General features: G+C 38.0%; 1 protein-coding gene across 1 annotated transcript in view; it reads left to right on the forward strand.

Moving 5' to 3' along the window:
• The first annotated feature begins 1,092 nt into the window (after positions 1-1,092).
• slc6a4a (solute carrier family 6 member 4a) overlaps positions 1,093-23,598 on the forward strand; it is a 55,202-nt gene continuing 32,696 nt past the window's right edge. Inside the window, exons 1-4 of the mRNA XM_059971418.1 lie at positions 1,093-1,187; positions 3,880-4,441; positions 17,043-17,177; positions 20,927-21,146. Of these exons, the coding sequence (XP_059827401.1) occupies positions 4,006-4,441; positions 17,043-17,177; positions 20,927-21,146 (791 nt within the window). The 5' untranslated portion in view covers positions 1,093-1,187; positions 3,880-4,005. The remainder of the gene's footprint in view (positions 1,188-3,879; positions 4,442-17,042; positions 17,178-20,926; positions 21,147-23,598) is intronic.

The following is a 23,598-nucleotide window of genomic DNA, read 5'->3' on the forward strand; positions in this document are numbered from 1 at the left end:
GTACATTAATTTAGCAATTCTTGTTCCTTATTTGCAAACAACCTGCTGCTTGCACCAACATTCTTTCTAAAACTGTTCAATGAGGTGAGTTTGAATGAATAAAAAGAAACTAGTTTTCATCTAGATAATGTCTAAATAATTTCTGGGTAATTCAGTACATCTTATGGCCAACAGAGTACTTTTTCTGCAGTAAAATCCCTTTTCACACTGCAAAATCATAAGATAATGTGATATTCCAATTTTAACTTCTGGAGACTGAAAAGTAAAACAGTTGACCAGGACACGCGTGATAACTCCCTGCGCTGCTTCAGATTTGACTTTCGGGATATTTTACCAACACTCGTTACAACCGATTTAAGACGTGCTTGATTTCATGATGCAGCTCTGAGCTAATGGCCTGAAAAGCTAACTTCCGCAGATGCTACCTGATCTGACAAGTACTCTCGGCAGTTTTCTTTTTGTTGATCTGCGTTTTCCTTTCCTTTTCAATTACATCTGCTTCAGGTTTTATTTTGGGTTCCCGCTTCAAAGTGCAGAAGCTCTCCTGCAAGAGCCTCTGGGAGAAAAGCATTATTGTTTCATTTTCTCTTCGAATCAATGAACTGTGAAGTAAATACACAAACTTCCTGATATAGGGGTTGGAACACTTTCTACTAAACCGCAACCAATACCAGATCTAAGAGCTGAGCTTAGATAATGGTGTATAAAACAAATGCGCCTTTACATCTAACTTTTTAAAGTCCTATTGAAGTTGTTCACTGCCACGATTAAATCAAGAATATGTACAGACTTCCCTGCGCCACATCTTTATTGCAGCTCAAAACATGGAGATGCATTGCTTAAAACATGTATCATTTAGCAGTCTATTTGTACTGGACCTTCTTGTCACATTATCCATTTGAGAGAAAGGGGGAAAAAATCAACGACCGTCCGCCTGTGCGAAAGTGAAGAATATTGGGTGTAAAACATAAACTTTGGCATAGTTTATATGACGTGAATAACGCGGTAAACAGCTCTTTGGCAGCCAGATTATCTGAAAATCAAACCATGTGAGAGAGCTGCTGTACAAAAGCTCGGAAATATGCTGGACTGCCCACACTTCCTGGGAGGTGGTGTTCGCCGACGGAGCTCAGGTTGAGAACGATACGACTCTTTCAGGAAGCTTCGTACCGGGACACCAGTGAGAGGTAACGTGTTCAGGTTTGGTAGAAACGGTAATAGCCTTTGCTATATGCTTTGAAAGGGACAAGTAACTGTGATAGAGAACGCAATTCTTGTTGCTGTGTCTGGTTTGTCTGAGGAAGAAAGTATCAATTTGTTGATAGCGAGTTTATTATAAAAATGTATTGAATATTGTTTTTGGCAATAGCTGAATTGTACTTTCACACAAGCTTATTTAACTGCAAGGCATTTATAGAAGGAACTGCCTTTCTTTATCATGCAACTCTATGCCCAGACCTTTCAGTTTGATCATTATAAAATAAAGAACAAAGGAAATATAGAAGTCTCAGGGTTGCGAAAGCTACCATAGATAAATGCACGACTTCGTGAGTTCTTAAGTAATAGCCCGAGGGAAATGCAGACTCAGTGTCTTGAGATGTGAGGAAGGTTTTGACAATTTTGACAATAGAGTAGAAAACCTAAACGTCATGGAAGAGTGTGCGGCTTTATTAAAATTTGTGTGTGCTAAGTACATCATATTAGCTGTAATTACTTTTTCCTTCAAAACTGAAGGGATTTAACTGGAAGCACCTGTTACATTGTTGGAAATAGTTATGAGAAAGCTTCATTCGTTGAGACTCGGAAGCCAAAATAGGATCCCACTTTTAAAATGCAGCCTCGTCCTCGAGGTTATCTTTTCGATTTCTAGTACCACTTTCAATTAACATATCATGATCCGGAATGGAAGTCATTTTAAAGTCAATAGACAGTCGGTGCAGGAGTAGGATATTCGGCCCTTCTAGCCAGCACCGCCATTTACTGTGATCATAGCTGATCATACACAATCAGTACCCTGTTCCTGCCCTCCCCCCCCCCCCATATCCCTTGACCCCGCTATCTATAAGAGCTCCATCTAACTCTCTCTTGAATGCATCCAGAGACTTGGCCTCCACTGCCTTCTGGGGCAGAGCATTCCACATATCCACCACTCTCTGGGTGAATAAGTTTTTCCGCATCTCTGTTCTAAATGACCTACCCCTTATTCTTAAACTGTGGTCTCTAGTTCGGGACTCACCCATCAGCGGGAACATGCTTCCTGCCTCCAGTGTGTCCAATCGCTTGATAATCTTATATATTTCAATCAGATCCCCTCTCATCCTTCTAAATTCCAGTGTATACAAGCCCAGTTGCTCCAATCTTTCAACATATGACAGTCCCGCCATTCCGGGAATTAACCTTGTGAACCTATGCTGCACTCCCTCAATAGCAAGAATGTCCTTCCTCAAATTTGGAGAACAAAACTGTACACAATACTCCAAGTCATTTCCTTAATCCGCTATATTTAGTTTAAGACGCACTGACCCTCTAGTCATGAGGATTGCTAAGAAATCAAATGAGGCACAATAATTTCTTCGTTTAATAGATTTTCTTTGAACAATCTGCAGTTCCGTATTTTTTATATTTAATTAGGGGATTACAATACACGACAATAGGAGCGCCAGACTCATTTTGTAACTCGTGACGTTAAGACTGGAGTGCAAATCGGATGTGTTTCTAAACCCAATTCGAGCCCAAAATATTTTAACTGTTCTACCTTTGACCGAAGTGAATAAGCATCGATTTAAGAGTATACATTTTAGACCATAAAGGGCCGTCAACTAAATACAATATACTTTGAACTCTTGTTTTTTTCATAAAATAAGATTTTTTTCCACTGATCTGCACCACAAAAACGAAGTCACCCAAAGTAGTTTGTCGTGGCTTGGGCAGAAAGAAAGCATCGTGCAGAACATGAAGTCACCTAATGACGAGCAGTTAAGTGCGAACAGTTAATTTTAAGCAGAAGCTGAGTTTGGACAAATACTACTGAAAAAGCGAGATTAAGAAATGTCAGCTGTCCCAAATAAGGAGGTATGCCGTCTTTCCGAACGCTGCAACCCCCACTACATTTTTCAAGTTTTGCTGTGATGGTAAGAATTTGGAATACATTTTAGTACTTGCACCGTAATAAATGTTTTTAATTACGCGGACTTCTGTAAGACATTATTCTTCATCCCTAGGACTGCCATAGACACTTGTAAAACCCTTCGGATAGAAACAGTTAATTTGAGTTAGAAAATTTTGAAGTACTCATAGATTTTTACTTTTGGGTACAAGGATTAAATTTAATTGTATTGTAATGGATGTCCCTGAAAAGGCTTTTAATTTGCTTGTGTAAACATTGTCGCTTTCCACAGATTCTGAGATAGGCACTTTCATAAAACTTTGGGCCATGCCTTCATTAACTTGGTCCAACACTACTTACTTTTATCAACCCGGTGGGCGCTGGGGCACATCACCGGGCGTTTCGGGTCTTTCAACATCAGAAAAATAAAGGCAGTGTACAGAAACACAATGAACATCTTTTTAAGTTCCGGGTTCGTAAAAACCGATTACTGTATCTTTTTCGCAGAATCAATCCAAGGTATGAAATGTATTTTACTTAAAGTAGTCCCAAATTCTTGGAAAAGAGCTAGCCATGGAAAAGAAAAGCTCACGAACGTTTGGAGTCAATAGGGCAAATTGGGGGTTTAAATGTTTTTTAATGTTTCTAAATTTGTTTTTAAATAATGTCTCCCCATTATCTGAATATAATATACAACGTTTGTTCAATGGATATTGTTTTCGAGTCATTGTTTAATATTTATCTCTTCCTGTGTATGTATGTGTTATCTGCAGGAATTGACGGAAGTTGTAAAGTGCAGTCAATAGATTTATACCAAGAGGCTTTACTCGAGTGGATCAGGTGCCAGATAGTAGGTTTTGCGTCCAATGGACATCAAAACAGTCCCATAGGCCGGCGGAATGGCGAAGATCCTTCACTTACACAAAGAGGTGTCGCCCCTTAATTCCGAGAAGCTGACGCCGGAAAATCTGAAGGAGGAAGAGGATTATAAAGAGAATGGAGTTTTGATCCAGAGTCCCAGATCGAGCCACAAGAACCACGAGGAAGGCAGCAAGGCACCCTCCAACTTGAGGGAAAAGGGCGAAAAGGGCAATATATCCAATAATTACTCAGCTGTTCAGAGCCCAGTTGGACCCAATGGTAGTAGTGACGAGGCTGACGACCCCAGTCGCATTCCGTCGGACGGTTATGGACTTCAGGAGCTGGATAAAACAGTTCCAGACAGCCGAGAAACCTGGCACAAAAAAGGAGACTTTTTGCTCTCGGTCATAGGCTATGCGGTCGACCTCGGCAATGTGTGGCGATTCCCATACATCTGCTACCAAAACGGAGGCGGTAAGTTGGAGCTGACATCTAATTATACAATTCTTTACCATGTTCTGTTGTGAAAATCGCACTTGAATGTGCACTAGTATTGTGGCGTGGTGTAGCACGGGGACATTCGGCCCTTACAATTCCTTGTTGAATAATGCTAACTAATCTCCTTTAGCCATTTTATTAAGAAATGCATTCCAGATTATAACAAGCTAAAAATTACACATCTCATCCTGACTCCCTTCTCAATTATCTCAAAGCTAATGTAAACTATGTAATTTATTTATTGACGCTATTGGACTACATGCCACCAAGGCCATGTGTAAGAAAGGTGCCAGAAAAGGCCAATAATGCCCTTAAGGCTCCTACCCACACTGACCAACATGGACTGTTGGTCCTAATCCCATTGGGGAAGAGGATACACAGCATCCAAACCAGGACCACTAGATTCAAAAACAGTTTCTTCCCCTAAGCAGTCAAGCTGATCAACACCTCCACCCACTCACTCACTCCCACACCACTTTATGTACATAGTCTATGTATATTAGTTATTTTGCATTGTATGGTACGATTGCATTTATATTTATTCTGTTTTTATATTTTGTGTTTTTGTATGTTGCATGGGATCTGGAGTATCAAGCATTCTGTTCTCCTTTACACTGGTGTACTGAAGAATGAGAATGGACAATCGTGAATCTTTCTTTGTGAAGACTGTTTAATGCAGTCTGTCTTTACTTTTGACACCAGTATTTCATTGCTTTCACCATCATTGCTAATTTTCTGAAACACCTGAATATGCAAAAGCATTGTGCCTTTGTAGACCACTACAGCAAGTTTAATGAATCCTTTGCTAAACTTCAACAAGGCAGCTCTCTATTTGGTTATTCAACCAACTTTTTGTTTTTACTTTATACAATATAAATTGTTGAATGTAAAAGTCAATTTACATATAATGCAAGGATCATGTTCTTATATGCAGCTTTTACATTGTTTGGTCCTCAGCATAATATTAATCCAAACATTGCTTGCTAAATTGTGTAGTGAGGGATAATGAAAAGTTAATGTTTCAAGAGATTTCTGAAAGTCTGGGATGAATGATGTATAAAAAGTTTTTTTTTTCTTCCTAGTCGAACATGCCTTGTAAGAGGAATCATCAATTTCATTCATTTCAAAAGTAATAAATTATTTCTTTTGTTAAAATGCAGATGCTGGAAATTTGAAATACAACCAAAAATGCTGGAAACATACAGCAGGGCAAGCGCTGCCTTAGGAAGGAGAATCTGAGTTAGTATTTCAGGCTCAAGACATGCAGTTCTGCAAAGCAATTTCTGTTTTTATTTCAAAAGCAATAATGTTTTGATAAAATGATATAAAACTTTGAGTTAATACTTGCATATAGTCTTGGTCTCATTAGTTAGGTAATAAAGGATAAATTTGCCTTTGGGGCTTTACAGAGTACGTTCATTTTTGTTACTCCAGGTATGGAGGCATTATTTAATGAGGAAAATGACATTATATGAACCAATAGAGCTTTGAGGAATGAGAAGTGAACATGTTGAAACATAAGATCCTGAAAGGTTGATTCGTCTGAAGGACAAGTAGAGAAATAGGGCTTCATTATAAGGAATGACCCATCTAAAACAGAGATAGGAGGAATTTTGTTAATGAATTAGAACTCCCTTTTCCAAAGAACTATAGTATATTGAAGGTTGAGATGGATTTTTTTTTGGACTATAGGAAGCTGAGAGTTATGGGGATCAGATGAGACAGTAGACCTGAGGCTAGGTTCAGCCCTGCTATGACCTTATTGAATGGTGCAGCAGGTTTATGAGTGGGAAATTATTAATTGTGCTGTTTTGTTAATAGAATTCATTTTACCCTCCCTGGTATTGAACAAGAGCATTAATACTTCACTCTATCCACAAAAATATACTTGGAATTCACATTTCACTCAAACTGTTTGTTCCAGACTCCTTTAGTTGCTGAGGAGGGAGAGAGTTAAATATACTATAATGTTTCTTGATTTCGGTGTGAAGTGCAGCGCTCTACCAGCTTATCACGTGAAAAGGCTTTTGCAAGCATAAAGGCCATAACCCCTACTTTCAAAAACTGTTTAAAATGAAACTTGCCTCAGTCACTGTCTTAACAATCCTACATGTCCACAATTTGTGTAAAACAATAACTAGAAACACACTTCTGGCAAAGTTCTCCCTCTGAAAAGGGTGTGTCAAATTTGAATGTCTGCAGTAATAAGTATAAGAATGAAGATCTAGTTTTGTTTTTTGCTACTCTGATCATTTTCCTTGCATTATGCAACAGCTAGCACTTTGAACTGCCTTTGGCCTACCTTTTAATAATAAAGTAAATGCAGGTAGCAATATCAACATCTAGCAAGACAGAACTGCAAGTGTGGATAGGATCATTTCTACATATTAAAAAGAAAATCACCATGTACTAATTCTCATACTAATTTTCGGATTAAATATGCAGAAAGAAACTTGCAAATGTATAGTGCCCTTTCTCAATCCTCAGGGCATTCCACTGTACCTCACAGCCAATGAAATATTTTTTGAAGTATAGTTACGATTGGAGGAAATCTGGCAATTAATTTGTACACAGCAAGCGTACACAAACTGTCAAGTGACGACAACCGGGCAATCAATTTTAGTAATTTTGCTTTGGAGACCAATATGCTACAAAACACTAGAGATAACTATCCCTTCGTCAGGACTGACGAAGGGTCTCAGCCCGAAATGTCGACAGTGCTTCTCTTTATAGATGCTGCCTGGCCTGATGTGTTCCATCAGCATTATGTGTGTTATTTGAGATAACTATCTTGCTTTTCTTGGAAGTAACATCAACAGTTCTTTTACATTCATCTGAGAAATGAGACATGGAAATAGAGATTATATATTTCTGACTGTAAAAGATTAAGTGTATATCTGTCTCCAATGATGCTGCCTGGCCTGCTCAGTTTTTCCAGTACTTACAGCTTTTATTTCATTTATGTATTAACTCTTCAAGGAGGTGACATCTGACAAGACAACATGCACTAGAAATTAATTTTCAAATGTTAACATACAATTACACTTTTCTCTTTTATTTTACAGCAGTATTGATGATTTTTTTTCTTGATATTTCATTTAACATAAGTTAAATTCAGAACTGATTTAGTGCTTGTTTGGTTTTCTATGTTCTGTGATGCATAGAACATATAACTTAGTACAGTACAGGAACAAATCCTTCAGCCCACAATGTTGTGAGAGTTACAAGACTTCCACAACCACTGCATTGACTCAATTCCAAATCCACTGCTCCAGCTGGTACTCAGTCTCAATGTAACAAGGTCAATCCTTCGTCCATTCACAATTCGGTAGTTCTGCTGAAGAATTGTGATTGTATCTTTTCACCATCTAGGATGGAAAGGAGGTCAGAATATGATATTAGTATTAAGTTTCCTACTGGTTCTGCAGTGGTTCCTGCTGGGACAAGTGTTAAGGACAAAAAGCAAGTTATGTCTACTATCCAGTATCTCATTAAGAATGGTGACATTATCTTTCTTACTTTTTTACTATTACATTTATTCTTTGTAATTTCTAAAATTTAATAAATAAATAGATAGATAGATACATAAATAAATAAAAAAGAATGGTGACATGAGTAAAGGCTTTGGATTGCTTTTAATATCCTTAGGCCTGTACCCAACATCAGTTGATGAAGAAAAGGCTGAACTAAGTCGATGAAATGAAATGTATTCCTCTGTGGTACATTTCACTTGAAGGAAAAAGCTTTCACTTTACTCATCTGGATTTTTTAAAATCTGGAGCGTTAATTTTATTGTTAAGTTGACTGTGCTATTCAACAGGAAGTAAAACGCTTGAATTCAGATTATTCAGAGGATCAGACATTGTGAAAGCCGCCAATTCAAAAGAACAGACTTCTAGTTTCAGCCATTTAAATTCTGCACTCAATTTTATGCTGCACAAACTAGAAATGGAGGTTAAAAATCATTTGATTGCTGGATAACTAGAATAGACAATTGCTTTGTTGAATAAACTTGTAAATTGGAATAAAATGTCTGCTCCAGGATAATATTAGGTGAATATTGATTCTATTGGGTTTGTATAAGAAAATTAGCATTGATTAACTATGTTATAATACACAGTAGTTTATTTGTAATTACTGATTAAAATAGACTGCTGTAAGTAAAAATAAAAGTCCTTAGTCACCACAAAAAAGGTGCAAATTATGCTGTATAGTGGCATGTTGCAAGGGAACAGGCCTTCAACACACTATATCTCCACTGATGTCCCCATTAACATCAGTACCCATTAACACTAATCTCATTTTATTCTCCCTCAGTTCACACCAATATGTTATCATATGTAACAAACTGGCTCTCTCATCTTTGGGCTTAAATTGAAATACCAAGAGGAAACCTATGCAGTCACAAGGAGAACATACAAACTCCAGACAGACAGCACCAGAGATCAGGATTTAACCTGGGTCACTGGAGCTGTAGAAGAACACCTCTACTGTCTAGGCCACCCTGAAACCACTTGCATACAAACTGCAAAGCGGAAAAAAGGAAATTGAAATCCTAGTACAATCAAATTCAATTTTTCATATTATACTTGTACAAATTAATTAATGATCAAGTATTTTGAAGAATCACAGAATCATAATTTATCATAAAATCATGTCATTCTGGAGGAGCCATTCAGACCATTATGTTCTCTGAAAAATTAATTCCAGTCCACTTCTCTTGTCCCATAGTGCTGTAAATTGTCTTAAAATTATTTTTCCAATTCCCCTTTGAAAGTTAGTATTGAATCTGTTTCCTCCAACCTTTCAGAGTTTTATGAATTGCAGATTATAATAACTCATTAAACAACATTATCATCATCATCTGGTCTTTAACTAGTCATATAAAATTTGATAACTGAAAACAGTTTTGATTGGTTAATTATTGGTGAGCACATAATGGATGATCTAAACTGGACCCACAGTTCCTCCTCATTAGTTAAGGCACAGCAGCATTTATACTTTCTGAAGAGTAAGAGTTCCATTATATTCCATTTAAGAGTTCCCCCCCCCCCCCCATTATAACAGCTTTCCATAGGAGCACTATCAAGAGTGTCCTGTCTGACTGCATCATTGTTCGGTACGGAAGCTGCAAGGCAAGATCCTATAGAGGACAGTAAAAACCACCAAGAGGATCATCAGGTATCCCTCCCCTTACTTGGTGCCATTTATTGGGAGCATTGCAGATGAAGGGCCCAAAGCAATGTTGAGGATCCCTACCACCCATCCCGCATGTTCTTTGACCCATTGCCATCAGGAAGGAGATACAGGAGCATCATGCCTAGCACTGCCAGACTGGGTAACAGCTTCTGTCAGGCTGTGAGATGAATGAATACTCTGCCACTGCAGAGGCCTCGTCACTAGGACACCGAACTGTTTGCTGCTTACCTCTGTTGCAATTTACTACATGCATTTTGAATTGTATTTTATTAATTTATTTGTAGTATAATATTTTGGTTTATTTTAATATTTTGGCTGTGTGTGATATATGTTGTATGGATGCACCATGGTCCGGAAGAACATTGCTTGGTTATATATACATAGAGTTAAATAACAATAAACTTGAACTTGATATTCTTTACACAGAGCTGCCTTTGTATTTGGATATTTAAACTGTTTTGATATTGATGTTATACCTTCCTAAACAAGTTGGATAGAGATAGTCTCATGCTTGAGTTAAGAATATAGGATTCCAGTATAGTATTTTTATCCTATTATGGTTGTAGTATATTTCAGCTCACAACAGTAATGATAATTCTTTGGGATCTAAATGAATAATGTTTTTTTTTCCTCTTGACTATTGTGCTTTGACGTACTTGATCAATGATACAATGAAAAAATTCAAAGTCCTGGGGGGGCGGGGGGAGGGGGGATTAACATTTTACAAAATTATAACACGTCTTGTTACAAAATGAAAACAAAGATGTGCTCTATGAAGTGATCTTCTGTACTCTGTTTAAGGATAGGGTTCTAGTTTTAGATTATGTAAATACTGTCTTAAAGATTCATGGAATATTATGGTTATATAAGTGTTCAAGATCTACCATTGAGTATTTCTGACATTAGCTCCCCACACTCACACCCCTCCCCCTGCATTATTTCAGAACCATCCTGGGAAGGCACCAATTAGAAGCCAGTATTTGTTTCAGCTCAGAAAAATACAGAGAATACTCATTGGGTACATGTAATTGATAGCTGGCCATAGACTGACAATGCATGCACTTGAAGGCAGCTAACATTGTTCTTGTGAGAGAAAATCACAAATGGAAAAAATCTGATTTTTTTATGAGTGTATTGCATTCAGGGCACCGTTATACATCACCGTATTTAAATATGGTTTCTATTACAGATGCCAGAACTTTTATTATATTTAAGCTGATTTAATAAGGTAACCTAAAACTTGTGGGACTGATACCTATGATATAAAGACTATCCTTATTTTTTAATAAAACAGTAAATATTTGAAATAGACTTAACAAGATTAAGCTGTCTTATTGTATTGCCTCATTCTCAATTTAGTAGCTACAAAAGTCATGCAGTTGGGGGAAAGAATCTGAATCTGTTGAATTACAAATCATAAATATTTTATGGGAAATTGCTGCTGGTATCAATCTATCACAGCATAAACTAAGTTTAAATAACAGGAGCATCATAATGAAATAAATCGAGATAAATATAAATTTTGCCAAACAGCTTTGAAGATTGTTACAGTACTAAAGAAAACATGACATTAAAATGCACAGCAGGTTTCCAAACCAAACAATATCACATCTTTTTTTTGAGATGTTTAAATCCTTGTATCCACTTCGCTGTCAACTGCAAGCTTTCTCAGTGTGTTTTATTTTTGTGTTTGGAGTATCTGTTTTGATGCTTGTTATTTGGCAATAGGACCTACTGAGATATTGCAATTAACACTTGAAACATGTCCATTTGTTTTAGAACTTTGTTTTGCAGATATTGGCATCCAAACTTCCTAAAACTGGAGTACTATTTCTGTTTTAAACTATTGCATTAGAAGATGTCTGAATGTGATCAATTATTATATCAAATGTTCTTTTTCTATGTCTATACCTCTCCTGTGATTTACTTCTCCCTTTCTTGATCTCTTATCTCAGATGATTACTTACTGGAGGTCAAGCAAGGAATTCCTATTCAGTTTCATTGAACACTACTATGTTAAAAATTGAATAGGAAGTAAATAAATTTGGTTTGTTGACTTATTGTTTTTTTGCTTATCCTGTGGTAAAGTTCCTTTCCACTGCTTGGAATATCTTTTTGATAATTGAATGGTGAAGTTAGTTAGAATCATAGAAAAACAGCACAGAAACAGGCCCTTCAGTCCATCTAATCATTGCTGAACCATTTAAACTACCTACTCCCATTGACCTGCACTGGGACCATGGCTCTCTATACCCCTGCCATCCATGTACTTCTCCTAAACATTGAGCTTGCATACACCATTTGTGCTGGCAGCTTGTTCCACGGTCTCAAGACCCTCTGGGTGAAGGAAGTTCCCCTCCTGTTCCCCTTAAACTTTTCACCTTTCACCCTCAACCTATGACCTCTGATTGTAGTCCCACCCAACCTCCATTTACACTCTCTATACCCCTCAATCTTGTATACCTCTATCAAATCTCCTCTCAATCTTCCACATTCCAAGGAATAAAATCCTAACCGATTCAATCTCTTCTCATGACTCAGATCCTCCAGACCTGGCAACATTCTTGTAAGTGTTCTCTATACTCTTTCAACCTGTGTACTGCTACTACTGTTTCATGTGTAACATTTTATTATGTTCTTTTGGTTGCCAGGGTGGAAATGTGTCTCTACCAAAGGAGTTGTAAGGTGTTCTTTCCCTCTGTTAGCCTGCAGGTCACCCTTGGGTAAGGTATTGCACCTGCTTAGCTCCCCTATCAGGGTCATGTGAAACCATGGGAGCAGGTGGTGGATGTTCATAAGAGCTGCAGGTGCATATCACTTGTCCTGGTTATGTGACCACTGACATTGGACAGACGATCTCTGGACAGTATTGATACTGGTTGGGATCACATGTCTTGTAAAGACACTGCCCAGAAGAAAACAATGGAAAACCACTTCTGCAGAAATAAATTGCCAAAAATAATCATGATCATGGAGCACGATCGCCCACCTCATATGATATGACACGTAATGATGACAATGATTATGTTCTTAAGTTTTAAGTGACAAGATTGGAATTTTGGTTCATTTTCAGGACATGGTCATCACCAGCAAACCTTGTGTGAGGGAAGTTTCAAGTTAATCACTTGTTTATTTATTTAGAAGATGTGTAAGTGGGAAGGGAACACTTCTAACCCTTGTGTCACAGACTTGAATCATTGTACTCTATGTGGTGGAGGACTCACAGTGATGAACTGTTCAGTTGCAACAGGGTTGCTTAAACAGGTCATTTTGTCAAATGGTTAAAACATTTCAGTGGATTTAGAGTGAAATATAAACTGGACCAGGCAGAATGCAGATTTTGTTCCCTGAAGGATGTTATAAGCTAGGACTTTTATAATAATTCATCAGATTTATTTTGAGGGGCTTTTTCTTATTTCCAGTTACTGTAAGCTGATTCTGAATTTTCAGCCTGCCACAGTGGGTCTTACATTCTCTGGATTATTAGCTCAAGGTTCTGAATTGTTGATCCATAAATACATCACAAATATTGAGAACAATCAAATATATTTAATTTGAATGCTACCATACAAGATGGTGTTTTTTACCATCCTGTGTTATAGCTTTTGTTGGAGTCCCTCTCTAAAAAGCTGCTGCTGCCATGTTATCTGGAGTCAAAGGGACTGGGCTGGAAAGGGGTAAGCAGTTTTTGGACTCTATTTTTCTTTAGCTAGCTGAGCTTCCATTTCGTTTCCTCCTCACTGTTTCTAACAATCTAAGTGCTCACCAATTGGAGGCTCCAATGGTTGCCAGTTTCCTTCTTGCCAGTGCTGATGCCAGACATCTTTCAGCAGAGGTATGGACATCCAGTACTTTCAGTTCATTATACAATGTCCTTGGGAATATGGCCATTATCATTCATCTAGTGAACATGGGAAATCCTACAAATTTCATTAGATTAATAACAAATGTAAAGTTGACAGGCTTTTGTATATTATTTGTTAGTCCGCTCTGTTGGTTGAGGTCTTTCGTTGATTCTAGTATGGTTCTTGGATTTACTGAGTAAATGGTGTCTTTGATTTTTAAAAAATTCAGTGTGCCAAAATAAAAATGTTATATGCTTTAAATTCTCCTATATGATGACCTTGCCCTGCTGTGAGATACTTTGAATATATCTGAGGCAACAAAGGAAGAAAATGCATAAGAAGGATGTGGAAGCTTAAGAGAAGGTGCCGAGGAGATTTACTAGGATGCTACCTGGATTAGAGAGTGTCTTATGAGGATAGGTTGAGCAAGCTATGGTTTTTTTGGTGGGAAGGAGGATGAGAGGTGACATGAATAGAGGTGTACAAGATGATAAGAGGCATAGATGCAGTGGACAGCTGGAGGATTTTACCCAGGGTAAAAATGACTGATACAAGAAAGCATAATAAGGAGATTGGTGTAAATTAAAGGGGGGGGGGTGTTAGAGGTTTTTTTTTTAAAAACAGAGTATGCTGCCAGGGGTGGTGGCAGAGGCAGATACATTGGGGACACTTAAGAAAGTCTTAGGCATATACATGAAAGAAAAATGGAGGGTGATGTTAGACTGACACACTAGATTGTTCTTGGAATAAGTTAAATGGATGGTACAATCTGGTGGGCAAAAGGGCTATTCTATGTTAAAATGTTTAACCTTTTTTAGTCTTGCACATTAGGGAGACCACACTGTTATAGAGTCGTGTACCAAGGACTCAAGCTTGGAAGACTTTAGAGTTCTTTGCATGCTCCATTAACATGACTTTGGTCTACACTCTGTCACTCAACTGCTGCTTTCTCCAAGTACATAGTCATTTTGGACTACTGATGATTTTTGAGCCTTTGAATGGAGTTGTCAGCAACCTCCAACAAGATGAAGTAAAGACAGTATCCTGGGCCTTGATGATAATCTTGTTGCTTAAGTGGGTGATTGTGTAAATCATTATCAGATGCCGTAAAGTCATACAACAAGTAACCCCTTCAGTCCAGATGGTTCATGCTGACTGAGACGTCTGATCCAAGCTAGTACCATTTGCCAGTATTTAGCCTATAACCTTCAAAACCAGAGGTTCCCAACCTTTTTTATGCCATACACCAATAGCATTAAGCTAGGCATCCATAGACTCCAGGTTGGGAATTGTTCTAAACCATTACAGCTGTATTTTAAGAGTTATTATTATCCTGTTGCAATCTCTTTTTCTGGCCGCTGATTCCATACAGATACTACCTTGTTTGAAAAAAGTGTGTCCTCAAATTCATCTTAAATCTTTCCCCTCTCACCTTAAACTTATGCCTTTTAGTTTTTTGATACTCTAACAGAGGGAAATGGATTGAATGAATTCATACTACCTATGCCCCTCATGATTTTATCCACCTCTAAAAGGATTACCCCTCAAACTCCTATGGTCTAAAGAATAAAGTCCTAGTCTGTCCGACCTCTCCCTATAAACTCAATCCTTCAAGTCCTGGCAGCATCCTTTTCAAATCTTCTCTGCACTCTTCCCAGTTTAATGGTACCTTTTCAAGTGCAGGGCAACCCAAACTAAACATAATACTCCAAGTGTGGCTTCACCAGCAGATTAGTCAATTGCACATTGACTTAACAACTTTTAGAATCAAAATTTTTAGGATCAAATTTATTATTGCTGGCATATGATGTAAAATTAGTTGTTTTGCAGCAGCACAATGCAAAGACAAAAAATATATAAATTACAAAATCAAATAATGCAAAAAAAGATACAACAAGGTAGTATTTATAGGTTCATGGGGTATTCAGATGGCAGAGGGGAAAAAGCTGTTCCAAAATCATTGACTATCAGTCCTTAGGTTCCTCTACCACCTCTTTGAAGTCAATAATGAGAAGAGGGCATGTCTCAGATGATGAGGGTCATTCCTTACTGATGGATGCTGCTCTTTTGAGGTAGCACTTCTTGAAAGTGTCCTTGGTGGTAAGAAGGGTTGTGTCCATGATGGACTTGGCTATGTCAGTAACTCTCTGCATCCTTTTGTGATCCTCTGTACTGAAGGCGCTATACCAGGATGCAACTACTCAGAATGCATTCCACTGTTCATCTACAGAGGTTTGCTAGCTTTTGGTAGCATACTAAATCTCCTTAAACTCCTAACAATATAGAATTGCTGACTTGCCTCCCTCATAGTTACATCAATGTGGCCTAGGGATAGATCATCTGAGATGTTGATGCACAGGAACTTGAAGTTGCTCACCCTTTCCACTGCTTACCCTTCAATGAGGATTAGTGTATGTTCTCCAGACTTCCCCTTCTTAAATCCACTCCAGTTCCTTGGCTTTGCTGACATTGAATGCAAGGTTGTTGTTGTGCCACCACTCAACCATGCAACCTACTTCATACATACAAACCTCCACATCACTCTCTGAGATTCTACCAACAACAGTGGTATCTTCAGCAAATTTATAGATGACATTTGAGATGTGATTAACTACATTGCCATGAGTATGGAGGAAGTAGAACAGTGGGCTAAGCAAGCATTGTTAAGGTGCACTTGTGTTAATAGTCAGTGAAGAGGAGCTGTTATTACCTATTGACACAGATTGTTGTCTCCCATTAAGGAAGTCAAGTATCCAGTTGCAGAGGGAAGAACAGAGGATTTGACTTTGAAGCTTAATTATTAGTGCTGAGGGGATGGTGGTTTTGAACACCATACTGTAATCGATAAACAGTAGCCTCATGTACATGTGGTCCAAGACAGAGAGATGAGAGCCAATGAGATTTCATGCATTGTGGAGCAAATGTAGCAGGAGGCCAGCTTGAGTTAATTCTAGTTATAATCAACTTCTTGAATCACTTCATTATGGTAGATGTGAGGGCTACTGGGTGATTGTGATTGAAGTATCTCATCCAGCTCTTCTTGGGCACTGGAATGATTGCTGCTCTTTTGAAGTAGGTAGGAATCTAAGACGTCAACAGTGAGAGAAGTAGACTACGTCCTCAAATATTCCAGCTGGTTGGCATAGATTGTCAGTGTCCACCAGGTCTTCACTACCTTGTCTCTACTCTAAGTGAATCATGAGTACTCCAAGGTCCCTCTGTTTTATAACACTTGCCAGGGTCCTGCCATTCACAATGAGAATTGTCCCTGGATTTGACTTTCCAAATGTAACACCTCCCACTTATCTGAATTAAATTCCCATTTGTTATTCCTTAGCCCATCTGTCAGTGTGGCATCATCAGCATAGAACCTATAGGACACCCACTCACATATCAGGAAAGCAATTGAATAAGCTTAAGGTTATCAGATATGATAACACAATTTTAATCTGAAAGTCAGAGTTTAAGATTATCATGAATTGATAGTTTACCTCTATGATGCTCATGCTGTTTTCAAATTTCATAAATTGCAGGTGCCTTCCTCTTACCATATCTTCTGATGGCTGTGTTTGGTGGTATCCCACTGTTTTATATGGAGTTGGCACTGGGACAGTACCATAGAAATGGAGCCATTTCAGTATGGGCAAAGATATGTCCAATTTTCAAAGGTAAGACTACTTGCTTCATTAGTGACACAAAAATGCCATTCTTCTTTAAAAGCATTTAAATTTAAAGAAAATATCTTGACAATGGAGGTAGTAGAATTGTATTGTGTATGTGGCAGTTTCACAAATTAAATGGTAGGAGATGATTAAAGAGCTAAAACAGTATTAAATCACAGAAACTTGGGCTCATGACAAGCTTGCTGTGATATTCTATGTTGGACTGAGTTCCATCTGCCCTTCAGCTTCACCCTTGCTAATTAATATCTGCTGTCATTCCTTAATGCCTTAAATTCGGAAAAAATCTTAGCATTCCCCATTCTTGTTTCCCTCTCACACTTTCTCACCTGCCCATCACGTCCCTCTGGTGCTCCTCCCCCTTCCCTTTCTTCTTTGGTCTTCTGACCTTTCCTATCAGATTCCCCCTTCACCAGCCTTTCCCTCTTCCACCAATCAACTTACAACTCTTTACTTCACACCTCCCCCTCTCCCGGTTTCACCTATCATCTGCTACCCTGGGCTACTTTCTCCCCTCCCCCCACCTTCTTGTTCTGACTTTTTCCCTTTCCTTTCCAGTCCTGATGAGTCTCGGCCCAAAACATCAACCATTTATTTCCATCCATAGATGCAGCCTGACCTGCTGAGCTCCTCCAGCTTGTGTGTATTGCTCGTAACATTTAATTTTTTGTCATCTTGGCTTTAATTCTCCATTTCTTTTTAACATTCTACAAGAAAAGAACTTTACAAGTAATATTATATCTGCCTTCAACTTTATTGATAGCTTTGCCTTTAAACATTTGCAATCCAAATTTTGGAATATCCTTAGTGCCTTTGCCTCTGTACCTCCTCTTTTCCTTTAAAAGTTTAATTCCAGTTTCAGCCCTTTTTGCCACCTCCCCACATACTTCATTTTTAAGCTTCAAGTCCATTACTTTGTAATCCCTTTAAAGTGCTTTGTGGTTCTTTTATATATAAAAACAAGAAGAACACGAGAGTTTCCGTAGATGTAACATATTGTTGCACACATTGTATTGCATACATAAGATGATCTTGGCCTGGATAACTAAAGGCTTGATTAAAGGGGATGGTTTTAAGAGCTGTTTTTAAGAAAGAAACTGGCAAAGAAGGTTTCCATGCGATTCTAGCCTCAGTAGCTGAACTGGCAGTAGAGGAACGATATTTGGTGCTGAACAAAAGGCCAGAATTAGAGGAGTGCAGACATTTCCAGAGCTTATGTAGTTTGTAAAAATAGAGATACAGAGGGATGAGACCTTCAAAGGATTAGTTGTAGAGGGTGACACATCACTACTGAATGCCTGTTGTCTGCTGTGCCAGAAACTATTAAAAAGTTGGTTGGGTCTTTTCTTCCTTATGTGACAAGTTAGTGATTTCTGCAAGAGGTAAAGTGATGGTGGTGCATTAGTCAATGCCTTACTTGGGGGAAAAGATCTTTGCTATAAGAATTATTCATAAAGGAAGAGTCATTCATGAAAATAAAATTAAAAATAGAAAATATAAATGGACACAACAGAGAAAAATGTGGAAAAAGTAATAAAATTATTATCCTGTCCACCACCCCTACCCCACCTATCTTCCCAACTCTATCCCAATGATCATATTCAGAATAAAAGAATAAATATGTCACTTCCATTTACTTTAATAGAACAAACCATTGCATAATGGTGAAATCTGGATTTCGTTACACCTTGAGGCATGCAGCTAACTCCCTTCTAAAACCCAGAGGCTCCATCAAAAGTAGATTAGGACTTTGCTCTACTCTCCTGTTGCTAAAACTGCCTGTTTATAGTACAGGAAGCTTTCTAGAGCAGAACAATTAAATGCAGCAGCCAAGAGGCACGACTACCACCATCTGAGTGATTGAAGCTTATTATTTTCTTTCTGATCACTTGCAATTCCTGCCATGGAGCTTTCGCAGTACTTTTTTCAGAATTCATAGGGCTACATGAGGAAATGTGAATTTTACAGAAGTGAAATTTCAGCAAACAAAACAATTTTGTTAATTCTGTACTTTGGCTCAGTTGGAGCTCTCGCACCTTTGAGTCAGATGGTTTAATGGAACTTGCACAAAAGAAAGTCTTTAAATCTGATGCTCTATTGCAGTACTAATGGAGAGCTGCATTATTGGATGTGCCATCTTTGAGATGAGAAGTTGCATTAAGGTCCTATCAGCACAGTTAGGTGGATGTAGAGAATATTTTGAAGACATCCCCAATGCTCTATCCAGTATTTATCCCCAATCAACACTGAATAAAGGGGCTTCTCACTCTTTGTAAAAATATTATTGGTGGGAACTTGCTATGTGAAAATATGTGCCTTTGACAATTACACTACAAAAATACTTAGGAGCTGTGGAATACTGAGGTGTGTATGTGCAAGTCTTGGCAATTTGGCACACTAATAGGAAAGCACAATGCATGTGAACAAGTGTCAGGACTGTTGTTAGGAAGGGCTTTACTCAAGAGGATTGGCAGAAGCAATCATATTTTGGCAACTCCTACCTTTGTCTTTGCAACCACTGCATCTTATATAACATTTAGAAATCTCAGAAGCTTGAGTACAATTATTTTAATATGTAATCAAAATGAAGGCCATTATGTGTTTCTGAGCTCATCTGTCCAAAAAAATGTTTAGATCTCCTGTCATATCATCCAACTTTCTCTTCAATCTTGCATTGCTAAAGCTGTGATGCCATTTTACATTGTATCCTTGAATAACTCTGCTTGACTCAGTGAATGTAAAAGTTTTGTATCACTCATGGTATATATTCAACCAATTGCTTGAAAATTAAAAAAAATAAAATCGTTGGAAATTTAAGTCAGGCAGCATCTAGGGGAAAAGAAATGCAGTTAATGTTTTGGGTACCAGTCATTTTGTTGGAGTTTGTTTCTAATTTTCACTTACATTACTGTTGATTACACTGTGGAGAATGCCATCCTCCTCCTTCATGTGATTTTGACGTCTCATTTTCCTTGTTCACCCTCAGTAGTTTCTGCTTTTTTTGTTTTCAGACAAGATCTGATCTATTTCTGCTTGATATTTGAATTACACCTCTTCTTTTCCATCCCACATCATCTAACTTTGTATGCTGTACCTTAAATCTGCAACTTTATCCAACACCTACTGCCAATTAATTTTGCTTGAAAACTTTTTGAAAGCCTAATAAGATGCAACTTTTGATCTTTCTTTTCAGAAATTGAGCTAACTGCTTTATCTTCGATTCTTATCATACAACTATTTAACATTGCCTCAATCATCACCTAATGATAACACTTGCTTATAAAAAGCAATTAAAGTTGTTTCTGAATATAATGTGAATTTATGCCTTGCATAATGAGAAGTAGATAAGTAAGTTAACTTATCTTTAACCTGTATTATAAATGGATGTCAGCAGTGATAACTGACAAAAACCAATCCAAGCCTTGTCTGTGTCACACTTCCAGAACTGTTATGCATATTGGCTATGTATCTCTATTTGTAATATTTGATTTCTGTGCAAAAAAGTACAACCTGTGTTTAGTTCTGTTTTAAAAAATATACAGACATTTATTTTTGTGCTTTAACTTCTAAGAATGTTAAATAGCTTGATAGATAGCATTTCATTTTTAACTCAAGTGTTCAATTAAGACCTCAATGTGAGCAGAGAATCAACTATTGCAATGATTCTTCTGTATTTGGATGTTTCTTCTGCAGTGAATGTTTTTTTAAAAAAAAACTGCTTTTCTTGTTCCTTGTAGGGATTGGATATGCAATCTGTATAATAGATCTATATGTTGCCTTTTACTACAATACTGTTATGGCCTGGGCTCTATACTACCTCTACTCTTCATTTACTTCTGAGCTCCCATGGACCAACTGTAACAACAACTGGAACACTGGAAACTGTACCAACTACTTCCAAAAGGATAATGCCACGTGGACAAAGTTTTCTGCCTCTCCTGCTGAAGAATTTTATACGTAAGTGCATGTAAGTGGATGCAGGGCTTGGGGCATGAAAAGCTAAAAACAATCTTGAATCTTGATCATGTCATTTCCAGTACACAGGTGTAATGGAGAGCAAAATAATGTTTACTCCTCTTCCACCTGCATATTGGATCTGTCTTTCTGTAACAATAGTTCATGCTAGAGGTAGATTTAATCATTTAATCCCTTAGTTACTTTAAAAATATCCCGCTGCTTTGCTTTTATCTAAGCTTGATAAAGATATTCCACCTATAAGTTATGATTTCTATTCTTAGAAAGTCAAGCATAATGGGTTCAGAGTTAAAAAAACAAGCTGCTGGAGGAACTCATTGGTCAAGTGACATTCCTGGAAGTAGAGGGATTCTTGACATTTTGAGGCAAAACATCAAACGTAATGGGTTTAATGCTTTCCTGTTCTGGCACAAGTTTCTATGATTATGATTTAGAGCTTTGTGTGTGGTAACATCTGCTGATCATTGTTTACTTCAATTTAAGAATAACAAGCCAATATCATTAAATCAAGTGATCTTGCATTTACAGTAAGCCACAGGTTAGCACAGTTAATTTCATACTACCTGCATATTGCTCTGTCATAAATTATGGGCCTACTAATTATTAGAATATACTTCATCAGGGTTTTCCCACACATTAAGATTCCTTGGGACAAAAGGGAAATCCTGCAGAATTATCATTAAAAGAATGAATTTGATGGAAGATGCTATCAAAATTTTTTTGTAAAGGATTAATTGTCTAGGAACACCTGGTAGCTGTTGTATTAATATGCAGCATTGGCACTTGATCAAATGCTATCTTTAGTTTTGTCAGGCTGTTGACTTAGCAGATGAAGACATACAAAAAAGCTGGATTAACTCAGCAGGTCGGGCAGCATCCGTTGAAAGGAGCAGTCAACGTTTCAGGTCGAGACCCTTCGTCAGGACTAAAGAAGGAGGGGGCAGGGGACCTATAAAGAAGGTGGGGGGGAGGGTGGAAAACCAATCAGAGGAAAGATCAAGGGGTGGGGGAGGGGAAGCAGGGAGGGGATAGGCAGGAGGGGTGAAGAAGGAATCACCCTCCCCCCCACCTTCTTTATAGGTCCCCTGCCCCCTCCTTCTTTAGTCCTGACGAAGGGTCTCGACCCGAAACACTGACTGCTCCTTTCAACGGATGCTGCCTGACCTGCTGAGTTCATCCAGCTTTTTTTGTATGTCTTGATTTGACCACAGCATCTGCAGTGTACTTTGTGTTAACTTAGCAGATGCTTGCCTCTGGCTTGGTTTTGGCTTCATTGGAGTTGAGCTTTGATATGCAAATGCAAAGTTGTTTGTAGATTTTCACCCCATTCTCTTCTGTGAACAGATGTATATTTTTGTAGTCACTGTTGTAGTCTTGAGGGAAAGTGTTTGTGTCTCCTCCCTCCCAGCAGGTTCTCCCACCAACGCTCCTGTGGAGATCTTCCCCTTGCTTCAAATTAAGAACATACAAAGGCATAACTATCGCTGTTATTCAAAAAATCATATTTCAATTGTAAATTGAGTGAAAAACAAGCAACATTCTTTTGATTCACAGGATGTGGTATTTATTGTTCATTCCCTTTGAACTGAGTGTCATCCATTTTCAGAGGGCAGTTAAGAATTGCATTCAAGGCAGATTTTTTGCTCAAAGAGACATAATGTTTCACAGTAGAACATATTTATTTAATTAATTCTGTTTTAGTCCAACTGTTACTATGAATTTTTGTCTCTGAATTAACAGACCAGTTGAAATAGAATTACTATTCTGCCTTCAGCAGGCAAATAGATTGTAGTTGTGAAAGTTGTTGAGATACTTGAATTTGATGTCTCACAAAGTAAAGAAAATCTGCATCTATTCATGGCTGTAAAACAGAAGTTTCTGTTTCTTCAGTCGGTATCTATATTCCCAAAAGAGGATTATGGGGTTTGATGCTTCTCTGAATGATTTTCATGGTTTTTCTTTGTTTTTTTGGCTATCTGGTTGAGAAAAACAAATTTCAGAGTTATATATGGATACATGCTGTGATAATAAATGAACCTTTGAACAAAATCAGGCCCAGTTGTTGGGAAAAATGTGAACTATTTATTACCTCTGTGAGAACCTTCATCATCTTCTCTGCAGGTGTGTGTGTGTGTTTGTGTTTGTCTATGTAAAATGCAACAAACACTTATTGAGACGTACAAAAAAGCTGGATGAACTCAGCAGGTCGGGCACCATCTGTTGAAAGGAGCAGTCAACATTTAGGGTTGAGACCCTTCGTCAGGACTAAAGAAGGAGGGGGCAGGGGGCCTATAAAGAAGGTGGGGGGGAGGGTGGAAAATCAATCAGAGGAAAGGTCAAGGGTGGGGGAGGGGAAGCAGGGAGGGGATAGGCAGAAGAGGTGAAGAAGGAATCTAAGGGGAAAGCACTATGGGTAGTAGAAGAAGGCAGAATC

This window comes from Hypanus sabinus, chromosome 6, assembly GCF_030144855.1.
Source record: "Hypanus sabinus isolate sHypSab1 chromosome 6, sHypSab1.hap1, whole genome shotgun sequence".
Lineage (NCBI taxonomy): Eukaryota > Metazoa > Chordata > Chondrichthyes > Myliobatiformes > Dasyatidae > Hypanus > Hypanus sabinus.